The sequence below is a fragment of the Sus scrofa genome, chromosome 1 (assembly GCF_054392235.1).
Source record: "Sus scrofa isolate SSC_HxYL_T2T_F1_AM1 chromosome 1, Sscrofa_HxYL_maternal_Yorkshire_Landrace_v2.0, whole genome shotgun sequence".
Taxonomy (NCBI): Eukaryota; Metazoa; Chordata; class Mammalia; order Artiodactyla; family Suidae; genus Sus; species Sus scrofa.
The window spans coordinates 285045625-285064841 of record NC_139383.1 but is presented as its reverse complement, the minus strand read 5'-3'; the positions used below and the strand labels follow the sequence as shown (position 1 = coordinate 285064841).

General features: G+C 51.9%; 1 protein-coding gene across 8 annotated transcripts in view; it reads left to right on the top strand.

The window, feature by feature from the left end:
- Positions 1–19217, top strand: part of RAPGEF1 (Rap guanine nucleotide exchange factor 1) — a 129793-nt gene that overhangs the window by 6554 nt on the left and 104022 nt on the right. For 4 of the 8 annotated variants that reach the window (XM_084999533.1, XM_084999532.1, XM_084999524.1 and 1 more), the window contains exon 1: positions 17334–17553. The exons of the other annotated variants lie outside the window; for them this stretch is intronic. In XM_084999533.1, the coding sequence (XP_084855659.1) occupies positions 17490–17553 (64 nt within the window). In that variant the 5' untranslated portion in view covers positions 17334–17489. Of the gene's footprint in view, positions 1–17333; positions 17554–19217 lie in introns of those variants that run through there. 8 annotated transcript variants of the gene reach the window in all.

Below are 19217 nucleotides of genomic sequence, written 5' to 3'. Positions count from 1 at the left end.
TGCCCAAACCGGCTTCCTTTAGACTCTTCCTGCCTTCTCTTCCTCCAGCAGACAGTAAATTCCATGAGAAGGCCCCAGAGAAGCCCTTTGGATAGAATGTTATCGTGCAGCTTATTCAGAACCCAGAGCCTGCGTTTCCTTTCCGCACGTTAGACCAGCAAGCCCAGTCCTGTGACTCCGAGCGGGAGCCTGCCTGTCTGGTCCTCCAGGGAGGGTACCGGCCGTGCTGCACCTCGACCATAGTAGGTGCTCGAAGCTACTGATGAGTGAATTGAGATCGTGTTGTCACAGTGAACTTAGGTTTCTGATCCCAGGTCTCAAAATCAGCTTTCAAAGGGAGCTGCTTCTGGGCTTTGGATTGCCAGTTAGGGTGTTTCTTGGTGAATCAGTAGGACCAATACTCTGACAAAGGTGTGCAGTTGGCTGGGCTTCGGGGTTAACCATGCCTGGCGATGGGTGTTTTAGACGGGTCTTTGGCGGCGCGACCCGGCAGCTGAGATCGGGTTCTCAGAAGGCTGTCAGGAGAGCGCCAGTGTGGCCAGTCCGGGCAGCCGTGTCTCTGGAGCTGCGGGTGGCAGTGGCCGCGGGGTTCTGGGGGTGCCCGGGACGGAGCACTCGTGATCCTGCCTTTCAGTCCCAAACCACGGCACGTGCCAGCTCTGCTCGGCCTGCCTCCGCGACGCGCGCCAGCACGGGCGGCCCTGTCTGTCGTTGGTCTTCTTTTCACTCGGCCCAGTTCCCAGCACCGTCAGCTCTGCCCAAGGCCCGATTGTGCTGAGGGGCCGGAGCGCAGGGCTGCTGGCCTTCTCTGGCCCCCTGCTTCTGTGTCAAGGGCGTTAGCAGAGTCTCTCTTGCCACGGCTTCCTCTTGGTGAGTGAAGATGCAGTGGAGGGGCTTCCTCAATGGATTGGAAATCTGGTCCCAAGTGGTTACAATTCCTTTTTCTCCCCGATTTTTTCTTGCAGGCTGTGGTTTGGAAGGTGGAAAGTAGGGCTCCTGGACCTGTCCTGTCCTACGGTCTGGACTGCGTCTTCCGGAAATACTGTTGTTGTCTCGTAACCACTTAGACCTTGTTCCCGTTAGTCCTTCAAAGATGGTCTTTCTCCTTGCTTTTCACTGGCTCGCTGCCTCCACACAGTCATTTTACTGCAAATGAAGTTTGGGGACCAGGAAGCTCTACCCTGCTTTTAAAGCATGGAAGGAAGGGAGCTGTCAGACACCGGATGCTGTGTGGTGCTTCCCGGGCTGAGGACAGGAGGGTGGAGTCCAGGTATTTGCTTTCCGGCTTTTCGGAAATGGATGCCATTGGTGTGGTCTGGACAGGGTGGCTCCCAGCTGCACCCTGTACCCTTAAAATGGGGAGCCAGCCCATGGTCTGAGCAGAAGGGTGGTGCTGGCCGTGTCTGGGAGAAGAAAGGCGAGGGCCTGGAATGAGAAGAGAGAACAGCAGAAGTCCCATGGAATGTGATGGCCCCGAATAATCACTTTGTTGACCCCAAACAAGCAAGCAAAAAACCAAGGGAGTTCCCTTCGTGGCTCAGCAGGAAGAAACCTGACTAGTATCCATGAGGATGCAGGTTCGGTCCTGGCCTTGATGAGTGGGTTAAGGATCCAGCATGGTCATGAGCTGTGGTGTAGGCCGCAGACGTGACTTGGATCCCATGTTGCTGTGACTGTGGTGTAGGCTGGCAGCTGCAGCTCAGATTCAGTCCCTAGCCTGGGAATTTCCTTATGCCAAGGGTGCAGCCCTAAAAAGCAAAAAAAACAAACAAACACCTCAAACCTTGGAGTTCCCATGTGGCACAGAGGAAATGAATCCGACTAGGAACCATGAGGTTGTGGGTTCGATCCTTGGCCTCGCTCAGTGGGTTAAGGATCCAGCATTGCCATGAGCTGTGGTGTAGGTCGCAGACGTGGCTTGGATTTGGTGTTGCTGTGGCTGTGGCGTAGGCCGGCGGCTACAGCTCCGATTGGACCCCTAGCCTGGGAACCTCCATATGCCACAGGAGTGGCCCTAAAAAGGCAAAAAGACAAACAAACAACAAGAACCCCAAACCTCTGGCTTGGAAACAGTGGTTGTATTTATTGCTGGTTATGGATAATCACAAGGCCCCCCCTCTCCTTCAAGTGACTGAAGAAGTGGGTGATTGTGCCTGGGTCATGGAATTGGCTGCTCTCAGCTCCTCCTTTCAGTGACAAATACAAATAATAGTAGTAGTTCACATTCCTTAAGGACTTGACACGTTGTGGTACCAGACGCTGTTCTGTGTGTGGGGCATGCCTGGTCTCCTTTAATCCTCTCAGCGGGAGAAAGGTCCTGTTACCACTCTCCTTCTGCCGAGGACCAGATGCAGACACAGCTTTGCTTTGTGTGCAGGATCCTAAGATCCAGAAGAGCTGAGGTTTGCCTGTGGTCATACTGAGTTGGGGCCCAGATGGGACTAAAGCCCCTTTGACTACACTCCGTTTATCTGTGTTTTCATCAGCTGGGATGACATTGTTCTCTTAGCTTTTGTGACTTAGGTCAAAATGAGCCTCTACCCTTCCAGGGACTTCTTTGCCACGAGGTGGCTGCTACACTCAAAGGGGCATCTGGTCATGTTGGAGGGGGATGCTTGAGATGACAGGGGTCCCCTGGCTGTCCTGTTCCATCTCTGAGGACCAGAAAGCCCCGCTTCTTGCTGGGTGACCTTGGGCAAAGTGCTTAATCTGGGGCTTCTCTTGTACCCTGATGGGGTAGACAGACCCATCTCAGAGCCCTTTCCTTTTTCTTTTTCCTTTCAGGGCTGCACCTGTGGCATATGGAGGTTCCCAGGCTAAGGTTCAAATCAGAGCTGCAGCTGCCAGCCTTCACCACGGCAACTCCGGATCTGACCCGTGTCTGCATCCTTCTCTGAAGCTCACGGCAACACTGGATCCTTTAACCCAATGCACGAGTTCAGGGATCAAACTCGCATCCTCATGGGTACTAATTGGGTTCTTAACCCACTGAGCCACAACGGGAACTCCTAAGAGCCCTTTCTAGTGCTGATTCTTTGTGAGTCTGATCTGCATTATAAAGGGGGGAGTGGGATGTATGGGTAGTTTTGTTATTGTTGTTTTTTGTTTTGTTTTGTTTTGTTTTTGGTCTTTTTTAGGGCCACAACTGCGGCATATGGACTTTCCCAGGCTAGGGATTGAATCTGAGCTGCAGCTGCCAGCCTACACCACACCAGATCCAAGCTGCATCTGCGACCTATACTGCAGCTCATGGCAACACTGGATCCTTAACCCACCGATCGAGGCCAGGCATCAAACCTGCATCCTCATGGATTCTAGTTGGGTTTGTTACTGCTGAGCCACAATGGGAACTCCTGTTTTGTTGGTTTTTAATGACACTAGTATTGCATAGCATGAAAATCTTCCTTATCACAATAAAACATATAATCCTTTGTGGTTTTCAAAACACTTTTATAGCGTTAGGTGTTTTTGCTGTTGTTTTAGGTTTTATTTGTGTTATTAAAAGATATTATTATTATTGAAAGGAATTATTATTAAAAGGAAATGTGGCATTTTTTTCCCAGATGAGAAGGATGACTGCTCCTGACTGTTGTGTGCCAGGCACTGTGCTGGGAGTTTTACCTTCTGACACCTGTGTGATTTAACTAGTGCTATTGTTGCAAAGAGAGGCATGGCAAGTATTGTGTTGCTTGGCAGTTGAGGAAAGGGAGGCAGGAAAGGGGGAAGTGACCCGCCAAGGCCGCATGCTGCAGGGGGATGGAGGGCGTGGGGGAATTTGGGTTTCACTCATCACTGCCCTGCCCTGCCCCCTCTGTGTGTGCCGCCTGGGCCCCACCGAGACCCTGGACCTGGGGTCTCGGGCTCCCTGCCCCAGAGCTGCGGGGAGGCGGGTGTGGCGTTGGCTGGGAGTCCCCTGGGGCTTTCCTGCCTCTCCGCTCGGCTGTTCGGGTGGCTTCACATCTGCCTGCGGCTTTAGGAAGCAGCTTCTGGTTTCTCAGTTGTGCAGGTGGCTTCACAAGTGTGCTTGCTGAAGACAGCGTAGGGGAATCCACTTTGGACATAAACAGGGGACAGTGGTCCTCCGTCCACACACCCACCCGCCCTCGGCCACCCATGCATCCTCCCTCCCTGCTCCTTCACCCAGTCCCCCACCCCGCATCCTCCCGCATCCCCACCCCTCCATCCGTACGACCTCAGGTGAATGCCCCCTGAGTGCCCAGCAGCCTGGCAGGAGAGGTGTGGAGGCCTCTGTGCCTTAGGGAGTGGCCACCACTGCCGTGCTTTGTACAGGAGACGTTTGATTGAGGCTCTCCTGCTTTTCTTAACGCTCATCCAAGCTGGAGGCAGGATGAGCCTGGGCTAGAGGTCGGGAGACCGCTTCGTGGGCCTGCGGTCTACACCCGTGCACTGGATCAGTGTGCCTCTGAGCCCCCAGTCTCCCACTGTGCAGTGAGAGGATGGACTCAGGGAGCAGTGACTGGGAGCCTGGGCTTTGACTGAGTCCCGTAGCTGGGGCTTGGGGTCCTAGCTCTCCCTAGAACACTGGGAGCCCGGGCAAGTCCCTTTGCCTGTCTGAGCCTCAGCTCCTCGTCTGTCAACTGGAGACAGTCCTAGCAGTGCCTGCCTCCGAGCCCGAGAGGATGGAATGAGATGACGCACAGAAAACATGTTCGCAGTCGACGGAGTGAGCGTCAGCTTCTGCTCTTGCCTCGTGTCCCCTTCTGCTCTAAAGCGACTCTTTCCTTTAAAATGGTTCTATGGAAAGTGAAGTTGAGACCATAGCACTCACGGAAGAAGGGGAGTCTCTGGCTGCTGAGGTGTTTCCTCGCAGGAGGTGTGCGTGTGTCTCTTTTGAAAGTTGAATTCCAGCTGCGCACGACTGAGCAATTAGCCTCTGCAGAAACAGTTCATGGGAAAGTAGGCGGCCTTCCCTTTCAGCCGCACACGTGGACCCGGCACATGCAGTAGGTGGAGGACTGTCCTGATGCTTCCGTACGTCTGTCTAAAAGGACGAGGCCTCTGCTTGTGGGCAGTGGCTTATCTCAGAGCCAGGGCAGGGCTGGTCACCCGCAGGTAGGTTTTGCTCCATCCCAAGAGACACCACCTCGTTTTCTCCTTACAAGGGTGGCCCTCAGGATTAACGACACCATCTTCGTCTAACACCGAACGTGCGGCGATCAGAAGACGTTGCTTTTGTTGTGTGACAGTAAAACACCACAAGCCGTTCAAGGTCCTTGTGTACGAGTAACACACAAACTGCGTCGAACACCGCCAGTGGAGTGCTTTCATGCCTGTTATTTCCCTCCTTGATTCATTTTCACAGTTGGGGTAAATTCAGAAGCCCTAGTGTATTGCTCTGCATCCTGCTGAACCTGTGCTCTGCCGGGCCTTTCGCTAAGTGGAAGTAAACGTGGGTAGTCTGCTTGCAGGTTTGTCGTGCAGCTGGCTCCAAGCACAGAGCTATTTGTAGAGACCAAAGCCCAGTCAGCCTTCTTCGCGCTCTTTAATCATTTGGTCCTGGAGCTAAAGAGCCTCTCACTTAATTAGCATAACCACACTAATTTGCACTCTGCCTCAACTTGTCAGGACTGCCTTACAAATATTAATTCTCTGAGCTCATCAGAAAACCAAAGGCACAGATCAAAAGCATGCTTTCCTGCATGAGCTATTCTTTTTTTTTTTTTTCCTGTTTATGAGGTGCTGTCTATTAATTACGCTACATGTGCAAGGTTATAGAATGAAGTTTTTATATTTCACCAAGCTAGGAGTTGGGCGAGAGACCTGGACTACATTTCAGGCCTGTGTTGCAAGGAGGCCCGAGTAACCTGGTCCCAGCTTGGCAGTGAAATGCACCTGCTGCTGAGGAAGTCATGTAGCCTAAAATCAGCACAGGGAACATATGAGTCACTGTCACCAGGAATGCCTAGAACTGTGGCATTTTGGGACAATGGAGAGGGAACTGGTCTGAGTGTCCGGAGCCTTCCCTCTGGCCTGGGACTGTCACAGACCTGCCGTGTCCTCTGGGGCAGGCCTCCAGCCTTCCCTGGACCTTGGACAGGAGCCATGATTCTTGAGTCTTTTAAAATCATAAGTCCCGCTAAGGAGCTGACGGAAGCTCTGTGGACCCCATTCCCAGGGAGAAAGATTATGTGTGGACGTGGTTCTACCAACCCTGCATTCCTGCTACTATATGATAAATAGTAATTTGTGAACACCCAGGTCTTAGAAAGATTGAACAGAATCTTGGGTATCTGAGTAATCAGGACTTAGTTCCCCCTCGTTCAGTCAGCCTTGGGTTCAAGTGACTGTCAATAATTACACGTTTTGCAAGTTTTGAAAGGATGCCGTGAGACGGTGCTTATAAGCTGCTGAGCAAAATGACTTGCGTGGAGATGTGAGAGCCCTTTCCTCTTCTGCAGGAGAATTTCTTTCAATTTTACATATAGTAAAATTAACCTTTTTTGGGTGTACAGTCCTCTGAGTTTTAAGTCATGTGTAGATTTGTGTAACTACTACCACTGTCAGGACTAAGAACAATTCCATCGCCCCAGGAAAAAAATAAAACAACTTCTTGCTGTCCATTTGTCGTCAGAGCCTTCCTCCACCTCTGGCTCCTGGCAACCATTGATCAGTTTTCCATCCCTATAGTTTGGCCTTTTCCAGAACATCATGTGGTGTGTGACTTTTGGAAATTGGTGTCTTTTATGCAGCCTTTGAGATTGATGAAGGTATTATTTTTATCAGTAGTTTATTCCTTTTTGTAGCTGAGTCGTATTCCTTTGTATGAACACAATCAGTGTTTATCTTCATTGAATTCAACTTTAGTTAATTAGCTCTGTTTCCTGGAAATAAAGATGGCATTTGGCCAACAATAACAATGAAAAAAAATCAAACAACCCAATTAAAAAACTTGAGTAGACATCTCCAGGGAAGACATGCAGATGTCTCTGAAGCATCAGGGAAGTGCATGTCGGAACTGCAGTAAGATGCCACCTCATACCCATTAAACAGTCAGAAAATAGCAGGTGTTGGCAAGAGTGTGTCAGAGCTGGAACCCTTGTGCACCTTGATGGGACTGTGCTGAGATGGTGCAGCCACGTGGATAAGCAGCGGCGGTGCCTCAGAAAATGACGGTTAGAGTCACCATGTGATTCAGAGTTCTGCTTCTGAGGATATGCCGAAAGGACAGGAAAGAAGGGACTCAAAAGGCTGTTCGTATGCCCGTTCTCACAGCAGCGTCAGCCACACGACAGCCAAGAGGTGCCCTTCAGCAGAGGATGGATATGAGGGGGTCTCTCCCCACAGTCAGCCCCTGTCCAGCCTTAAAAAGGAAGGACGTGCTGAAGGACACGTTTCAACGTGGAGGAACCTCGAGGACCTCATGCTAAGTGACGCCAGTCAGACGCAAAAGGGTAAATAAATCTTGTTTGATTCCCCTTGTATGAGATGCCTGAGGATCGTCAGATCCTAGAAACAGAGAGTCAGTGCAGTGGTGGTTGCAGGGGCTGCGGGAAGGGAGTGGGGAGTTACCACTGAACAGAAGTCGTATCTAAGGTCAGTTTTACAGGACAAAAGGAGGCGTGATAGCAGGGCGAATGCGCTAATTACCACTGAACAGAACCCTTAACAACGGATAAGATGGTAAATTCTATGTGTGTTTTACTACGATTTGTGGAAAAAAAAAAAAACCATGGGTACCAATATTTTTCAATATCAATTTGTATAATATTTCATTTAAAAAATCGTGTAAGGTTAATATCAAAACATTTTTTAAGTGATGATAAGGAACCTTGCTGTGGTGAAAATGGCCCCTGGTTTGATTAATCTCCTCTGGGCTGGGAGGACCTCCAGAAGGACTGAGCCCTGGTGGGCCCCGTTCTCGGAGCCCCTGCGTGGAAGGACTTGTGACTGGGCTGCTTCCTGAGGGAGCCTGTGCCATTGTGGCACGTTGGCTCCTGTGGGGCAGGAAGCTTTTAGGAGCTTCCCAGCTGACCTCTCAGAGGGGACCGTCCAGGGCCGCCCCGTCCTTTATTCGTCTGAGCAGATCCGTGCCGAGAGTGAGCAGAAGTCCAGGGCGCCTGAACATCCAGCTGAGCCCAGACCCAGCTGGTGGTGTGTCCCGGCTCACGGTCGGCACTTCGTGCACATCAGCTATTAAGAGCCTCACAAGCTCCTCAGCGTCTGCCATCCAGCCTGGGTAGCGTGGTCGGCGCTTGCTGAGTTGACGGCACAGGCGGCATTTACTCTAGGACGGTTTGGCAGGATCCCAGGCTATCGGCCACATTCTTGAGGAGGTATCCCCGCCCGGGGGAGAGAGAGAGCCGGCGATCTGCACAGAAGCGAGATCAAGGCTCTCTGAGAATCGTGAGCCGGGAAGCCCTGATGGGTGGAAAGGTGCCTCTGTCTGGGAGTTGTCCCCGTAAGGTCTCTGGTCCCATGAGTGTCATTAACACATCTCTACACGAGTCTAGGATGAGAGGTAGTCGCTGTGGGTTGGTTTGTTGGTTTGTCTGTTGATGCCATGACACTAACATAAGTAAGACATGTTAGTGATTTAGTAACCTTTCTCGGGAAACAGAAATAAAATACGTTAGCAGGTTGATTATAAAACAACACGCCCTGATTTTAAAAGTTGAACTATGAAGAAGTATCCATTTTAGAATCAGGGAAATACAGTAGTAATCATTGATTCTTCCTTTGAGCTGGTTTCTTGGGTACCTGCTGTCTTTGGCTGGTGACGGTGGACGCCAGGACACGGAGATAAACACCAGGCTCCTGCTCTGACGGAGCTCACTCTGGCTGGGCCAGGTCCCCGCTCTTTGACTACAGAGCATTTCTTATAAACGTAGTCCTCGTCTAGCCTCCCAGTCAGATGTCTGGACACCAGAGGAAAATTGCTTTGAGGATCGCTGGGCTGGTGTAGACACGGCAGATGGGGAGACGAGCGCACATCCTGGCGCACGCCTGCTGCCCTGGCGCGATCATTAAAGCACCGTCCCTGTCACGCTCAGCAGACGCAGAGGGAGGAATCAAGGACCACACTGAGGTCCACGCGTTTGTGCGGGAGAGGCGCTTGGTGTCGCGGTGAGAGAAGCGTCCGGGATGTACGGCCCACTCCACGGCGGGGTCAGGCCTAGAGCGTCCGTAGGAAGGTCAGCTGAGTTGGGTTTGGGTCCCGTTCTCCCCGTGGGCACCTGCCGCCTCATCTGTTCCAATCACTCAACTCACGGACGCATCAAAATCTGGGCCAGTTTGGTTTAAAGAGCAATAAGCGTGTGTACAGCCACCAGAAGGTGTTTTTCCTCAGAGAAAAATTAGATTAATCAGATCCTTAATGCGTACTTTTTGGAATGGATGGAAAGGATATTAGCATTCGTGTCACGTCTTATAGAGAGAATTGGAAAAATAATTCTGTAGGAAGAGTAACCTGGGTTAAGTTGGAGATGTTATTTTACCTCTTGCTACAGAAAGGCGTGGGGGGTTGGATTTTTGTAAGAGGCTTGGTTTTTATTCGAGCGCTATTTGGCTGCCTCACAGTCCCAGCGAGAGGGGACACGGGGGAGGACTGCCCCCCATGGTGCCTCCTAACTGGCTTCCTGGTTTCCACTCTCACCTCCCAGTCGCTCAGTCAGCAGCCAGAGGGTGAGTCACATCAAATCTGGCCTGATGACAGTTGTCCGGGGCTTCCCGTTACACGGGCAATAAGACCCAAGTCCCTACCTGGCCCGTGTGGGGCCCCCGTACTCTGTCCCCTGCTGCTCGGTCCCGGCCACTCCGCTTTCTGAGCTCCTCCTGTGGGTTTCCTGGAAGACGCTCAGCATACAACCCCGGCCTCGAACCCGCGCCCTGGCTCTTCCCTGCCTGGAGCGCTCGCTCCCCCGTGCTGGGCTGACACCTCCCCAGGGCCCCTGGAAGGAGGCCTGGCTTCAGATGCTGCCTCCGCTCTTCCCTGGCTATGACCTTGGGGCAGTCGCTCACCCCCCTTCCTCTTAAAAAGCGGTTTCTCATGGATAAAAGGGAGCCAGTGTTTGCTCCCCGACGCCTTTAGGTCTCCGTTCACAGGTCGCCCCAGCCTGTGTGGCCTCTACCACGGGGTGGCACTCCCATCACTTCATCTCCTTACTGCCCCCTAACTTGCCCCCCCCTTTTTTTCCAGTATAGTGTTTATTTGCTTTTTTTCTCTTTTTCTTGTTTATTTTACCATCTTCTCTCTCCATTTGGAGGCAAGCGCCTCGTCAGCTGCCATTTCACCAGAGCTCAGAAGGGTCCTGGCACGCAGTCGAAGCTCCCGGGTTCCCGTTGAACGCGTGAATCGAAGCACTCGTGGGGTGTGGGCTCTGCCCCCGGTGGAGAGGGTTGTGCATCTCAGAAAGCTGGGGGGCGCCGACTGCGGCGTGCCGCCCTGACTCCCACGCCCGTCCACTGGCTCGGTCGCTTCGTCAAGTCGGTGACCGCCTCTGGAGCTCGGGCTCTGAAACAGGCAGGAAGCCACAGGTCCCACGGGCTTAGTGGACGAGTGGAAGGGGATGAGAGCCTTTCCCTGGTGAGGGCATTGCCTCTTCTGACCCTGTCACGTTCCAGGCAAAACAGAGATTGCGAGTCCCCTGGATGGCTGTCCGTGGAGAGTCTGCTGGAGGTGACTGTTAGGTTTCGTTCGCTTTGCTGGAGAGGACGGAGGCGAGGTTCAGGACAGGCAGGCAGGCAGGCGGGAGCGGGTTCACGCAGGATGCCGAGTCTTTGGCCAAAATAAAGGCCTCTGAGTGCGGGTGTGGGAGGTAAGGATGGGGACGGCGGGGTGGGGGCTGGACTCCCAAGGCCTCAGAGGCCAGTCCAGTCCCCTGAGACCTCCTCCTGTAGGTTTCCCAGAAGCACCACAAGTTTAGCCGGGTCCCCCACGCATGCTTAGACCTTCCCTGAGTATTCCGAATGTTATCGATTAAGTGGCAGAGGAGAAAATTACTCTCTTTTCTCACTTAAAAAAAAAATAGTTCCTGGAGTTCCCACTGTGGCTCAGCAGGTTAAGAATCTGTCTAGTGTCCGTGAGGATGTGGGTTCACTCCCTGGCCTCACTCAGTGGATTAAAGGATCTGGTGTTGCCGCATGCAAGCTGTGGTGTAGGTTGCAGATGTGGCTCCAATCCCGTGTTGCTGTGGCTGCAGCTCTGATTCGACCCCTCGCCTGAGAGCTTCCATATGCCATGGGTGTGGCCCTAAAAAGACCAAAAAAAAAATAGTTGCTTTCAGTTCCTAGTGAAGTTGATAAAATTGGGGATGTGGGCTTTTCTCCCTTCTTGCCCAGCAGTCTAGTTCCTGGCCCAGTCCTGACTTTAAAAAGGACAACCAGTAGGGAGTTCCTGCTGTGATGCAGTGGGTTAAGGATCTAGTGTTGACACAGCTGTGGCTTAGGTTGCAGCTACAGCTCAGATTCAGTCCCTCCCCAGGGAACTTTCACATGGCATGGGTGGGGCCTAAAAAAAAAAAAAGAACAGCAAACAACTTCTTTAAAAGTTTGAATGCTGGAGTTCCCTTCATGGCTCAGTGGAAATGAATCTGACTAGCATCCATGAGGACGCAGGTTCAATCCCTAGCCTTGCTCAGTGGGTTAAGGATCCCACATTGCCTTGGACTGTGGTGTAGGTCACAGACGAGGCTTGGATCTGGCATTGCTGTGGCTGTGGTGTAGGCCAGCACCTATAGCTCCGATTAGACCCTTAGTTTGGGAACCTCCATGTGCTGCGGATACAGCCCCCAAAAGACCAAAAAATAAAAATAAAAAACAGCTCGGATGCTGATTTAGCAGCAAAGGCTCTGCCTTGATTGCCCTTCCTTTAGGAAACCAGCATCATCTGCCAGGGTCTGCAAAAACCTGGAAGCTTCCTTGTGGGGGTGGCCAGGGATTGGAGGTTTTCTGACCCCCTGTATTTTGCAGGTTAGGTCGGCCCCCAAGAAGATGGACTAGCAGACTTTACAGTTCATTTCTGTGGAGTGTCCCTTCGGGGCCTGCCTGGCAGAAACAGAGCAGCCTTGTTTGGGAGACAGTATCAATATTCAGTGAGGCTTAGCACTTTGTTGCTGTGGACACACCCCTCCAGAAGTAAGGCAGCTGGCTAGCTGAGGGAAAACACCAGACGGGGACTCAGTGATCTGGGTTCTCTGGCCGCGGGTCCGAGGGCGGGGAATGTCTTTCCTTCAGCAGAAGGACCTCAGGTTGCTCCTTTTGAAAGGAGAGGGTTGGGCCAGCTCTGTGGATGTCATCCTTTGGGAACTCAGGAGGCTTTAATGGAAGCCATGGACTTCTCTGTCTGGAAAAATGAGCACACGTGATTTGGCCAACACCTTAGGGTCCCTGAAGTCCATGAGATGAAGCCCCGGACTTCTAAGGCTCTGCCCTGTCTGACCCCCGTCCGCTTCCGCCACTGGCGTGTCTCCGGCTGCACAGGGCCTTTGCACATGCTGCTCCTGCCCGGGCTGTCCCCCCCATTTGCTCACTCAGCCCCTGCTCCTCCCTCCAGGCTCCCCCTCCCTGACCTCCCACGGTAGCTCAGGCCACCCTCTGGACGCCCTTCCCCTCCCGGAGCTTCTCAGTGCTGATCCCAGTGTAGCCGAGGAACCTCTGCTGGTGTTGTCTGCCTCTCCTAAACTCCCCGTCAGGGTTCGTCGGGGGAGACTGATCTGCGAGTGTGTAAGTGCAAGTGCGTCGTAAGAGAACGTCGGTCTGCGCTTCCCGGGGACGCGCTGCGGGCGCCGGCCTCTGCCCTCGGGTTTCCCGGCGCTGGGCAAGAATGTGGCTTCAAAGCAGGGTCTAGGGCACCCAGAGGACCGGCTCCCAGGCCTTCTGCCTCGTGCCCTGCCGCCCGGACCTCCAGGCTGGGCTCTCCCTTTGTTCGTGATCTGGACGGAGCTGGAACGCCCACGTCGGAAGTTCCCACAGTGCTCGGCGCTTCCTCGTATTGTTGTCTTTTTCTCTGGAGGGGAAGTGACCCAACATCGGACTTTCCTCCCGGCAGACCAACTCCACGCACAGAGCTTCAGGACAGCCGCTGGCCCCCGCAGGAGCGCCCTGCTCCCGCCTCCCTGCCTCTGGCGGGCGTGTGACCGTGCGGGTTACAGCCATGGCGGGGTCACTGGCCCTTCCCTTCTGCGCTGCGGCTTCTGTCTCTGTCTCCCTTGAGGAGTGAGCAGCTCCCTGGTGTAGGGTTCTTCTGAGCCCCGTGCATCCTGCATTGAGGGAGGGCTCTCTAAAATGTGTCAGACTCCAGGGACCACGGTACGACCTCCCTGCTTTATGTCACTTTCTTTCTGCAATCGAAATACTATTCTGATGATACAGTGTTTGCAAGTGAAATTTTATTTTATTTGCAGTAACGGAATGGGTTGTTTACTGGAATGTTGCAGCGGATCTTGCTGTGATACGGAAAAAAGAATCCCGTGTGGGGGTAAATAATTTTTTTTTTGTTTTGTTTTGGCTTCTTAGGGCTGCACCTGTAGCATATGGAGGTTCCCAGGCTAGGGCTCGAATTGGAGCTACACCTCTTGGCCTCCACCACAGCAATGCCAGATCCAAGCCAAGTCTGCAGCCTACACCACAGCTCATGGCAACGCCGGATCCTTAACCCACTGCGTGAGGCCAGGCATCAAACCCACAACCTCATCCTAGTCAGATTCATTTCTGCTGCGCCATGACGGGAACCCCTAAATAATTTTTCTTTAATGTATTGTCTCTAAAGCTGGATGTTCATAGATAATAAAATAGTAAAAACAGCAGAAGTTGTTATGTTTTAAATAAGAGTATCTGCTGTGGGCCAAGGACCTTTAAAACATCATGTTTAAGCTCTAAACTGCCCTGTGAAGTAGGCAGCATACTAGTACATATTTCATATAGCTGAAAAAATCAGATCAGGAAAGTTAAGTTCCCATCTCAGAGTCACTCAGCTGGGAAGCGCCCACAGAGATTCAGACCAGGCCAGCTTTCCCCTCCGCCCTGCCCCCCCCCCCCCCCCCCCCCCCCCCGTCCTTCTCGGCAGGGGGACGTGGGTGGCAGGTTTCCCAGCCAAGAATAAAAATCTGGGACTGGATCTGGCTCTCCAAGTGCAGACCTGACCCGCCTTCCCGCAAGCGAAGGAGCAGGTGATTTTCGGGTCTGTGTTCTTAGGCCTACCATTTCTGTGAGTCGGAGACGGGGGCTTGTGGGAGTAATACCTCGAGGAGTAACTTCAGTAACACACGGTCAGATGTGGTTTGATTGAGAGCAGTTCTTACGTCCACAGCATCCTTGAAGCATGTGCAAGAGACGTGGAGATGTGATACTGGCCGAGCAGTGAGCCTTCCACTGCTGGTGTGATTTCATTTTCGACTGTGAGCATATTCACCCTGGGGACGACTCGAGAGACATTTCTGAGCGGGGAATTAAGGAGGACTTCTTAAGAGTAGGCTATTCTGCTTTATCTTCCCACCCCAACCCCATCCAGCGCACAGCGAATCATTTTGGGAGGCCACGATTACCTGAGAAGCAGTTGAACCACAGGGTCTGGATTTCAAAGCTGCTCTCTCAAGGAAGGTTCTAGTTCATTTGGAAGGCCTATCAATAAATTAGTTGTTTGGAACTTGGGATGCTTTTTCTCATGGAAACTGTTAGAATGTGCCCTCCCCCCGCCACCGCCCCAGCTAAGAAAGGGCAGGGCCAGCCTTGAGCCCAGGTTCCCACTGGACTCTGTTGCCCCGTGTGCTCACAGGCACAGGGCACGGGGTGGGGGTCACAACTGACCCAAACTCAGGTCCTGGTTCCAAGGGCTTTGCAGACTAATGGGAACAAAACAGATATGGGTGGGCCGCCACACCACTGGGGACTTTGCCTGGGGGTGGGGCAGTGGGGGAAGGCGGACGAGATGCACTCTGGCACCCCCGCCCCTGGCTTTTGCAGGAAGGAGTTTATTTATAGATTAGAAACTCTGATTAACCCATTGAGGGGGTGGAGGAGTCTCATTTGTTCAACCCTGGGTTTATTCCTTCATCTGTCTGCCCATTTGTTCTGCAGAGAGCTATCAGGCGCCTACTGTGTGCAGGTATTCTGCTAATCTGGGCGGCCTCCTGTGCAGATGAGTTCACCTAAGTTATTTAGGTGAAAAGAGACATTAAGATGCAGGTTCAGAAGCAGAGCCTTTTTGATCTGTTCTGTTTTTGTGTAGATGTCTTGCACTAACTGTGGAAAAAATGAGGTCAGATAGAATATCTGACATTGAAAACTTGCCTAAGGAAACTTGTGACTAGTTTCTAGAAGGAGACAGCGCTCTTGAGAATGTATCAAAAGGGAGGGCGGCTATTGTTGGAGTTGAGGGTGGGGCATTGAGACTGCATTGGGTTTCGGTAGCCCCATCTGCCTGCGTGGCTGGGCCTTTGCTCAGGGGACAGGGTGAGGGAGCGGGGATGGCAGTGACTGTCACTGAAGCATTTGCTCGCCTTCCTGCCCTGTCATTGGAACAGAGAAACAGACACATGCTCTTTGCTTTCAGAAGTTTGGAGGTTTGGGCTGTGATTTTGTAAAAATGATTTCTCTGCTGATAGATCACAATATAAAACCTTAAGGTCTTGTAGAGATTTGGAGGTCCCTGGTGGTACAGCAGTTAAGGATCCAGCATTGTCACTGCTGTGACTCAGGTTGCTGCTGTGGTGCAGGTTCAGTCCCTGGCCCGGGAACTTCCGCACACTGCACGTGAGATGGGTGGGGGTGTGGGGGGGGAAGGTCTGGACTTGGCGTCATTCATTCTGGTCTTAGCTTCATTCATTTTGCGTCTGTTGGTAGGATGGTTTCTCTGTCACTCGGCATAGGTGGGGGCTGGGGCAGCGCCTGGGAGAGGCCACAGCACACTGGACAATTGGAACTTGAGTGTATTCAGTGCCTCTCACACCCACCTCTGGTTCTGTGGCTCTTTTCTGGAATATTGTCTTTATTTTTTAATTTTTTTGGCCACACCAATGGCATGAGAATTTCTTGAGCCAGGGATTGAACCCATGCCACTGCTGTGACAATGCCAAATCTTTAACCCCCTGAGCCACCAGGGACCTCCTGGAATATTGTCTTTATTTTTTATTTTATTTTTTTTTATGGCCACTCCCTCGACATATGGAAGTCCCCAGGCCAGAGACTGAATGTGAGCAACAGCTGTGACCTACACCACAGCTGTGGCAACGCCGGACCCTTCAGCCCATTGCACTGGGCCAGGGATTGAAACCCAAGCCTCCACAACCGCCTGAGCTGCTGAAGTCAGATTCTCAACCCACTGCCCCATAGCGGGAACTCCTGGAATACTGTCTTTCAATTTTACTCTTCTTCTATAATTTGCTTCCATATCGTACCCTCCGACCCCAATAAAAGGAAATTCACTTTGCTGGTGTGACTGAAGCCAGATGTCTGCCATCCGAGCTAATAGGAGTTTTACAAGGGAAGATTGTAACAGCGCTGGTGGCAGAGGTTTACCGAGGGATTTGGGGTGTCTCTTTTATATGCTCCTCACTGCAGCAGAGGAGATGGGTCTGGCATGATGCTGTTTACAGATGAGGAGACAGACTTGAACCCAGATGGGGGGACCTGCCGTCAGTCTCACCCACCGCGTGTGCCCCAGCGGTTCTTTCAGGGCTTTTCCACTTGCGCACCCCGGGTTCAGACTCAGGGACATCTTGCCATGTAGCTTGACATTTTCTTCATTTTTACCAAACAGCACATGATTCCATGCCCTCGTTTTCTCCCAAGAAACCTGTCATGTGGAATTTCAGTAGTGTAACATTTGCTTCAGAGAGAAGACTTCCACGGTAGGGTGTGAGCTCGGAGCTTAAGCTGCAGCTCCCAGCTGTTTATCCCCAGCCCTCTTCTCCCCTTTGGAACCTGAAGTAGAGCTTGCATTCTCTTTGTGTGTTTTTCCCCCTTGGAAACAGTATTAATGAAACCAGTTTGTTTTCTCTGATGGAACTTGTCATGTGATGCACACCAGTCTGAGGGCCAGAACCTTAAGAAGAAAGTGACATTGGGGTCTGTGTGACAGTGTTTCTTCTGGCACACCTCAGATCGGTCTGTTTTTAACTCTTAGCTTTTTGATCACCCGATGTGCACTCCTCCCCCCAGGAAAAGCAGTGTTGACAGGGTTTGGAAGTCGACTTGGTTCTCTGAGGCCGCTGCTATGGCAGTGAGTAACAGGGTGACAAAGGAGGGCCGGGGAAGAGCTTCCTAATATAGACGGGTCCCCGAGCCCCACCGGTAGGGCGATGACCAGCCTTTTATTCTGATTTCCTCCCTCGGAGCAAAGAGAGTTTGAAAGGCAGGCGCCAAAGACCTTTCAGAGCAGAATTGGAGCGTTCTTGGGAGGGTTTGCCCGGGCTCGCGCTGGGGATTGGGATGTCGGAGAGATGAACCCCCTTCCAGCTCACGACCCGGTCCTCTTTCGAGGTTCAGCAAAGACGCCGGGGCTTGCGGGGGCCCTGTGAGCCTCTGCCTTTAGCATGGGCAATGCTCTTGAAACACAGAAGCCCGTGAAACGAAGCCATCTGTGCCCCTGGAGACAAGGTAAGCAGGCCCTGGGCTTCATCTCCAGGAAGAAGGAGGGAGGCAGCTTGGTTGGGATACTTTGGTTCCAAACCCGAGCTGCAGCTCCTTGGGGAAATACCTTTCAGGTCCGAAAATGCTTGCAGCTCAACATAGTTTAAACAGACAGTTCTAAGGAGTGAAATGATTTGCATCTCAGGGGGGTGGCACATGGCTTGACTGAGAACTTCGTTCAGCTTGAGATTTTTATTCAGTGCGATGTGTGTCCGTTGGTTGAAAAATTTCACCTTTAAAAAATATCCCAGATGAAACCTTTGAAATCCAGGAGTTTGAATCTTTTGTGACAGTTTGGTTTGGAGAATGTTAGTAACAGCTTTTAAATACATAGCACCCTTCTTCCAGAGAGTTCAAAGTACCTTATGTAAAAAAACAAAATAAACAAAAAGCTCTATTTATCCATCCTAAACGTCCGTGATACGGGACAGCAGCACCTGTTACCATCTACGCAGCGTCACTCAGGGGCTGGAGTTTGGGTCAGCTTCGAGGAGGAGGAAGCCAGAGGGATTGCATGTCAGTGTGCCGTGGTGCCTCTGAACTTGCAGGACCTTTCAGCGAGTCCCAGGGCACGTGGGTCTCCCTGTGTACCTGGCTGCCCTGTGTCATTGTTAGTAACCCCCAGACCAGCAGGTGGCAGACCCAAAATGCCAAAGGTGGCACCCGCAGGACTTCGTTAGGTATTGGCTCTTTTTCTGCCCTTGCCAAAACAAGTAGAGGCACCAGCTGACCTGTAGCAAGACTGCAAGCGTACGGACGGTGGGTGCTTATGAACAGGAGACACAAACTGAGGACAACACATGCAAATGTTCGTAGTGGTTGTTTCTGTGGCCAGATTATGGGTCATTTTTCCTCTTTTATCAGGGAAAGTAGGTGGGATGCCACTTCCAGCCCCCGGGACTTTCCATTGGTCATTCTTTGTCCAACAAGTTACTTTGAAAAAGATACTCCTTAGTGGTTCTTAATCAAATCTTAGTTTGAGCAGAACGTCAATAAAAGACATTTGGGGGATGGTTCAGGAAATTTGAATATGAACTAGGTGATAAATAATATTCGGGGACTGTGACTTTTTTTGGGGGGGAGGGCTTTTTAGGGCCACACCCACAGCATTTGTTCCCAGACTAGGGGTTGAATTGGAGCTGCAGCTGCCAGTCTACGCCACAGCCACAGTAACTCAGGATCTGAGCCGAGTCTGCAACCTACACCACAGCTCACGGCAGCATCTGACCCCTGACCCACTGAGTGAGGCCAGGGCTTGAACCCACATCCTCATGGATACTAGCGGGTTCGTTACCACTGAGTCACAAGAAGAACTCCCACTGTTGCTAATTTTATTACGTGTGGTGATGGTAATGAGTCCTGAAGGAGAATGTCCCTTTTTGGGTAGTCAGGCTGAAGTATTTAGGGGCGAAGGATTGAGTGGTCTGTAATTTCACTCTAAAATGGTTCAGCTGAGTGAATGAATACATACGTATAGCTAAGAAAAACAGGATCACTTTGGCAGGTGTTAGAATCCAGGTAATGGAGGTTTGTTATGTTTTCTCTTGTGTGATTCGCTCATTTGGGAGGAGAGCATCAAAACCTCTGCTTACGACATCGTAGTACCCTGTCCTGCAGAAGACTGATCTCAG